At 68.6% G+C, this 6,798-nt stretch overlaps 2 protein-coding genes across 3 annotated transcripts in view; both read right to left on the reverse strand.

Annotated features, from left to right (window-relative positions):
* Positions 1-4,659, reverse strand: part of LOC132008352 (uncharacterized) — a 9,543-nt gene extending 4,884 nt beyond the window's left edge. The window contains exons 1-2 of the mRNA XM_059386871.1: positions 4,508-4,659; positions 3,309-3,983 (exon numbers count right to left, since the gene is read on the reverse strand). Coding sequence (XP_059242854.1) covers positions 3,309-3,983; positions 4,508-4,659 — 827 coding nt within the window. The remainder of the gene's footprint in view (positions 1-3,308; positions 3,984-4,507) is intronic.
* Positions 4,660-4,733: 74 nt separating this feature from the next.
* INS (insulin) lies at positions 4,734-5,656 on the reverse strand. 2 transcript variants are annotated; one of them, XM_059398684.1, is made up of 3 exons: positions 5,459-5,656; positions 5,109-5,311; positions 4,734-4,876 (listed from the first exon to the last, which is right to left on the reverse strand). In XM_059398684.1, exons 2-3 carry the CDS (start codon positions 5,293-5,295, stop codon positions 4,734-4,736), a joined length of 330 nt encoding a protein of 109 aa, XP_059254667.1. In that variant the 5' UTR covers positions 5,296-5,311; positions 5,459-5,656. The 2 variants fall into 2 exon arrangements, with proteins under 2 accessions (XP_059254667.1, XP_059254661.1); XM_059398678.1 differs by lacking the exon at positions 5,459-5,656 and having other exon boundaries at positions 5,109-5,455.
* Positions 5,657-6,798: the final 1,142 nt, after the last annotated feature.

The raw sequence follows: 6,798 nt of genomic DNA on the forward strand, positions 1-6,798 counted from the left end.
CAGGGAGGGCCAGAGCCCCAGGCCAGAGCCTCAGCTTCATCCCAGGCCTCCCAGATTCACCCCCTCCCAGCCCAGTCCTTGTGACCCACTGAGCACCCATGCAGGACTGAGCCGCAGTTCAGAACTGGACGTCTAGGGAGCGAAGAGACTCTTCGAGGTCCCTCAGCAACTGGGCCTGGGGCGTTTGGGGGGGTAGGCAAGGTGGCCCCGCGGGAGCTGGGCTGGAGCTAGGCCAGGCTCCGAGGGGAGGACGGCCTTTGAAGAACAAAGGAGCGGGCTCGGGGTCCCAGCAGGAAAGGCCCCAAGCTGGCAGGGCTGCTTGGACGCTGGCTCTGTTTTCCAAAAACACAGATGGGCCAGGAAGGGGGTCAGAGTGAGGCCGGGAACATGCCCCCCCCCCCCGCCAGGTTCTGATGGCTCAGCAGCGAGTCCACATGGGGCTGGAGGGGGTGGGGCCCCAGAGGCTCGGGGGCTTCTGACCCCCAGGCTGGGGACCTCTAGGCTGGAGTGGTCCGGCTCTCATGGGTTCACAGATGGGGACCCCGAGTGTGGCTGAAGGGCTCAGGCTCAGCCCCCGGTGACCTTGCGATGTCAGTCCGGGGCTCAGCCTCGCAGGTCTGGACATTGGGAGCCTCTCTGGGTGAGGAGAGCTGGGAAACAGCCTCACGGATTCCAGCTGCCACGTAGCCGTGGGCCCAGCAGTGCCCCCAGGATGCCAGGTCTCAGCCCAGTGCCTTGGCGGGGGTGGGGGGGTAGGGACCGTGGGGTGCCGCTAGAAGGGGCAGCTTCAGGGACCTCAGGTACCTCCCCATGGGACCTCCAGCCCATTGGGACCTGTCCTCCCCCAGCTGCAGATGGACCGGGGGAGGGATGAGGCTGGCCGGGACCTGGGAGCTGCGGGCCCCAGGGGTGTGTGTGGGGACGGTGCACTGGCGGGACTTGGCGCCAGTGCGGCCTGACTGCGCGGCCGTGAGACAATGGGGAGCCCCCCCGTCAGCATCCACTTTCGAAGGAATCTGCCTCGCTGTCCCTGTGCCGAGGCCAGAAACAATAGTGCTGGACGGAGGGCGGGGGAGGCCCGCCCCCCACCCCGACCCTGTTTATCTCCGCGCTTTCCAGACCCCTGTCCGCCTCCGACCCCAAAATGTTCTTTCTGGAACTGACCTGTCTCCTCTCGGCGCTACATGGGGATGGGGGTGGACAAGGGAAAGAAACACCCCTGCCCCAGCGGCCCCTGCCCGAGGCCTCCCGGGTCCCAGCGTCCCTGCCTCACCGAAGCCTCCCGGCTTGAGGGGCCGGCTGGCCTGACAGCAAGCACCGGCCCCACAGCCCCCAGACCCCAATTCCTCAGAGCCCCGCAGACCCGTCAGCAGAGGGTCCCACTGTACACAGGGCCGCGACGCCTTCAACCACCGTGTGGGCTAGGGGCTGCTGGAGGAAGCCGCCCCCAGGAATGTCCCACCCCAGGCCCCAGGTCCCCACCACTCTGGGGGCCGGGGCTCAGGCTCTCACTGGAGACTCCCAGAATGCTGGGGACCTGGGGCTTTTGTCCAGCTGCTCCCGCGGGGAGGCCCGGTCCCCAGAGGCTGGGGGCTGAGGCCGTCCCTGTCCTAAACACCCAGGCCTCTAAAGCCAGTGTCCCCCCAGCCCCGCTGAGTGCCCCCTGGCAGGAACTCGGAGGCGCGCGGACCCCTTCAGAGCTAACCGTTGGCCTGGACAGCGCCCAGGGACCGCATCAAAAGTGGGGCTTTGGTGCCCTCTGCTGGTCATGTCTGTGAATGGCCGCCCCGGCCCCCTTGCTGGCGTGGACAGGTGCCTGCTCCCGGAAGCCGCCTGCACGGGGGGCCTGCCCTGCCTGGGTCCGAGGACAGGCTCCCTAAGGGGGCGACACAGGGGTCTCCCCTCCCAGCTGAGTGGGATGCAGACCCTGGCTGGGGCTCGGCCGGGGGGCCTTTCCAGAAGCTCAGCCCACTGGTCCCTGGTCTCACTCCCTCTCCTGGGCCGGCCCCCTGCCCGGCACCAGGCCTCCTAGGGTGGCAGCGGGGGACGGAGCAATGCTCTGGCATCTCTGCATCTGCCTCCCTTGCCCCTCAGGGTCTGCTCAGGCCTGGACAACGGTGAGGACAGTAAATATTTACTGATGGGGCAGGGCAAATACTGCCCCCAGGGCCAGGAGGAAGGGCCTGTATGTCGGTGCCAGGAGCAGGTGCAATCTGGGGAGCCAGCCTGGAGATGGCGGCGCGTCCTCCGTGCGCGGGCACCAGAGGACACACATCCCGGCTCCAGCCTCGGTCTCCCCACCGCACTGGTACTTGTGACGGTGGAACACAGGCCAGACAGGAGAGCAAGCGTGTGGGGAGGGATGGGCTGCGGCATCCCGTGGGAGACCCCGGCCCTCCGGTGAGGGGCTGGGCGACCCAGCATGGTCAGGCGGCTGCTCCTCCACATCCCGCTGTCGTGGCTAAGGGGCATTTGGACAGAATGCCGCTGACGGAAGTGCCCCTGCCAGGCCCGCGGGCGAGGGAAGCCCAGGTTCCAAGGGTAGGCAGGGTCTGAGGCCATGGGACGACTGTCCTCCCAATTCCCAGAAGGGGCGGAGCCTGGGCCCGGAGTGGGTGGCAGAGCCAAGGTCTGTGGGCCTGGCTTCCATGGGGTGACCTGGGGGCTCTGAGAAACCGGGGCATCTGGGGTTCAGGGCTCAGGGGGGTGCCCAGCAGGAGACTGGGTTTGACCCCACCTCCGCCCCCGGGGACCCTGGTGACTGTGGATGTCCACTTCTCCCTGCTTCTGGGATCCCCGTGTCGGAGGGGGTACGGCGAGTCCCCGCCCGCCTTATCAAGAACACAGCCACGGGGGGCTGAGGGGCTGGTGCGAGAGGCTGGGCAGGAGGGTCTGGTCTCAGGGCCGCAGTAAGTTTCAGGAGAGAAGCCGGAGACAGGCCCCAGGCAGGGGGCCCAAGGGTGGCCGCACACCATGACCAGGTCTCTTGGGTGGGCAACCCCCCCAGTAGACATGAGCCCTCTCCTGAGCCTCCCCCACAACGGAACACTCCCGAGCCCCCTGCAGCCCCCACGAGCAGCCGCACTGGGGGTCCCGCCAACTGAGAGGGCCCGTACCCTCCGGCTCCCCGCTCCACGGGATCTGCTGGCACCTGAGGGGGGGCCTCTGGGTCATCTTTCAGGGTCTTGCCCACAAGCCGGCCAGCCAGGACACGGGCTTGGCTAACCACTGCTTCAAGGGCACCCTGACCCCGGCGGCCTGCCTCCCCGTCCCAGCCGCGCCCAGGCCGGCTGTGGGTGCTTACGTACCTCAACTCGCGCGGGACGCCCCTGTCTCTACCCCCGCGATGGGGCCGGGTGTGCCCACGGACGATTTGCTGCCGATGCCAGCCGCCTTCCTTCTCTTCCAGGTGCCCGGTCCTGCCCTCAGCTCCAGAGGCGGAGCTAGCTGGGGACCAGCAGCCTCCGGGGCGGGGGTGATGTCGCGGGGGCTGGGGGTGGCCCAGGAGGGAACCAGAGGGCTGCAGGAAGGCTGCCAAGACAGCCAGGCCCTCCCAGGAGGGGGATCTCCTTGTGGCCGCGAGGCCGCCCCTGAGTGGTCTGCAGACTCGGGTCCCGGGCGCCCAGTCCCAGGCCCAGCCACCCCGAGCCCAGAGCCCGGGCGGAGCCTTCAGGAGAGGCGCAGATTGGTTTGGCCTGGGCAGCCAGCCGGCCGGGCTGGTGTGCAGCCAGGGTGACCCGCTGACCTCCCAGGCCACAGCCAGTCCAGACAGCCCCCAGGCTCTTTGGCACACCAGGTGATGGCCTAGGCGGGGTGCCCAGTGGACCCACACCAGAGGAACCCTAAAGACCTGAATGCCAAGTGACCTCGTCCCTAGGCCCAAGGGCCCTTCTGGGACTGACCACAGTGTCTGGGCTGCTGAGCGGGAGGAGATGGCCGCAGGGCAGCAGGAACACCTGACCTGGGCGCTGTGGGCTGCAGTACTTGGGGGTGCACAGCCGAGATACCCTTGAATGCTAAGCCCAAGGTCCCCGCCCAGTGCCACAGGGTCCAAGTTTATCCTGCAGCCCAAGCCTGCCGTTTGGCGGCTCCTGATTCCTCCAGGACACGCATGGGTTCCTCTGGCTGGGTCTGGGCTGGGCTGGGGCGGCCCTAGGCCTGCCCAGAACAGGGGTGGCCGACGGGCACTAGAGAGGCCCCGGGCAGCCTCTTAGGCCCTTCTCTGTCCCCTGCCCCTGCAAGACCCCAAACTCCACTCAGCTCCGTCAGAAATGGCTCCCGAAGTAGGACACCGCCAGGCTGCGTGGGGAGAAATTGCTGTAATGTTCTCCTCTTCCCTTGGAAAGCGCTCTGGGGGCCCTGAGAACTCAAGGCTTTGGTGCTAAGAGAGTGTGCTCCCAGCCAGTGCCCCCAGGCCCTCCAGAGACCCCAGAGCCCTCCTCTGTTCTGTCCTGGGCAACCAGGGGCCGTGGGGGTCTCCCAGCACCCAGGACCGGGGGGAGCTTACCCACGGGCGCCCAGGGAGCAGGGGCTGAACTTGGATCCAGGGCCTGGTGCAGAGAGCAGGACAGGGATCTCTGGAAGGTCCCCTGTGGCCCCCTGGCTCCCCGGCCGACACCTCCGTCCCCACGCCACACAGACAACGCCAGCCAGGCTCATTTAAGGGTTTATTAACTTGCTTGGGGTGCAGGGTGCCGAAGGTCCCGGGGACGCCGGTGCCTGGGGCGCGCGCCCTAGTTGCAGTAGTTCTCCAGCTGGTAGAGGGAGCAGATGCTGGTGCAGCACTGCTCCACGATGCCGCGCTTCTGCAGGGCCCCCTCCAGACCCAGGGCCAGGCCGCCCGCGCCAGGCGCCCCGCCCAGCTCCGAGTCCCTCGCTGCGGGGGCCAGGCGGGCCGCTGGGCCGGGGAGAGACCGCGCCCCCCTGCCTGCCCCCACCCCGCCCCCCCCCTCCTCCCCCCGCCGCTGGACCCCAGGCCCCCTGGGGCAGTGCCAAGGCCGGAGCCCGCAGGGTCCTCGCTGCCCCTCACATACAGGGTCGCAGGGGAATGTCTTTGCTCTTGTTAACACGCCACCTGACTGCCCCCCAGGGGCCGGGGCGGGCCTCACCCTGCAGGTCCTCGGCCTCCCTGCGGGCCTTGGGCGTGTAGAAGAAGCCGCGTTCCCCGCACACCAGGTACAGCGCCTCCACCAGGTGGGAGCCACACAGGTGCTGGTTCACGAAGGCTGCGGTCGGGGCCGGCGCCCAGAGAGCCAGCAAGGCCAGCAGGGGCAGGATGCGCATCCAGAGGGCCATGGCGGGGGACGGGGACCTGGGGATGGACACGGCTGAGGCCGGAAGGGGCATGTGTCCCAACCAGGAACCCCCCACCCTGTGCTCACCCCCCAATCGCTCGGAGGCAGGAGCTCCCGGGCTTCTGGGGCCCAGACACCCCACACAAGGAGCCCACGGGGCAGACCTGCTAGCTGTCCGGGTCAGGGTGCAGCTGGTCCTGGGGGTTGGCGGCCACGCGGCCCTCCTGGCTTTATAGTCCCTGACCCCAGCACCTGGTCCATTAGGGCCCCCAATCAGGGCGGCAGATGGCGCGGGGCTGAGGTGGCGATTTCTGGATCATTTCCCCTGTGCTGGGGCCGCGGGAGCCACTCCCGGCCGTCAGCTCCTCCGGGCCGCCGGGTCATTAGAGTCCTAACGAGGGGCCTGACGGCCGCTCGCAGCTGGCGGCCAATGTCCACCCCCCGCGGCTTTGCCTGAGCCACGTTTTCCACATTAGTCCAGGGGCGCTGGGGCCAAGGGGGGGCTCCTCCCGCCTGGCCCCCAGGCCCCTCACGGTCTTTGGTCTGCCGCCCGGGCCCCTCGGATGGCACAAGGCCGTGGGGGTGTGGGGGAGCACCCCGTCCCTGCTCGCGGCCCCCGCCCCGGCACGGGAGCCTTGCTGAGACCCTCAGTGCCCAGGGCGCTGCCCTGAGGGCGGAGTGTGGGGACCAGCCGCGGCGTGGACCCTGGGCTCGGCCTCCTCTCTGCTGCGGGGGCGGCACACAGCCCTGCCCCCACTCCCCTCCGTGCGACCCCTGTTTCTGGTGGGCCTGGCCAGCTCCCCACACTACCCCTTTCAGACCAGCGACTTCCTTGGCTACTATACGGTTTGGGCCCCTGGGGTGCTCCCCCGGCCCCTGGACAGGACGAGGAGAGCGGTCAGGACCCTCCCCACCCCCGCCGCCACCTCTCGCCATTTCTAGCCATCAGGGTGTGTCTGTGACAAGATGAGTCCTGCCTCCTCCTGTTGCCTCAGATCAAGGCCCAGGGCGGGGGGGGGGGGTGTCAGGGCCAGCCCTCAGCCCTTCCCCAGGTCTCAGCGGGGATCACAGCCCTCAAAGATGGCCCCACCGGTGTCTCGTGGGCTGAAGAAATGCAGGTATTGGAGGCCTGGGCATGGGCGAGGTGCTTAAGGCACAGGTGACGGACAGACCGACCGCCAGGGAGGGCTGCGGGAGAAGCCTCTGTCTGGGAGGGCCTTGATGGGTGAGGAGGGGTCTGCCGGGACCGACATCCTAAAAGCTTCATGCCAGGGCCCTGGGGGTGGGGCGGGGATGGCTGCCGGGAGTGAGCAGGCCCGGGAGTGAGCATTCCCGGAGTGAGCAGGCCCGGAGTGAGCAGGCCCGGGAGTGAGCAGGCCCGGAGTGAGCAGGCCCGGAGTGAGCAGGCCCGGGAGTGAGCAGGCCCGGAGTGAGCAGGCCCGGAGTGAGCAGGCCCGGGAGTGAGCAGGCCCGGAGTGAGCAGGCCCAGGAGTGAGCAGGCCCG

Source organism: Mustela nigripes, chromosome 1 (genome assembly GCF_022355385.1).
Source record: "Mustela nigripes isolate SB6536 chromosome 1, MUSNIG.SB6536, whole genome shotgun sequence".
Taxonomy (NCBI): Eukaryota; Metazoa; Chordata; class Mammalia; order Carnivora; family Mustelidae; genus Mustela; species Mustela nigripes.

What these genes read in the sequence shown, in the direction of transcription:
- INS (XM_059398678.1), bottom strand. Translation starts at nt 5,346, where the DNA reads ATGCCCCTTCCGGCCTCAGCCGTGTCCATCCCCAGGTCCCCGTCCCCC. An exon ending in GGAGGCCGAGGACCTGCAGG is followed by an intron (nt 4,877 to 5,108) that starts GTGAGGCCCGCC and finishes TGGCCCCCGCAG; the next exon opens with CGAGGGACTCGGAGCTGGGC.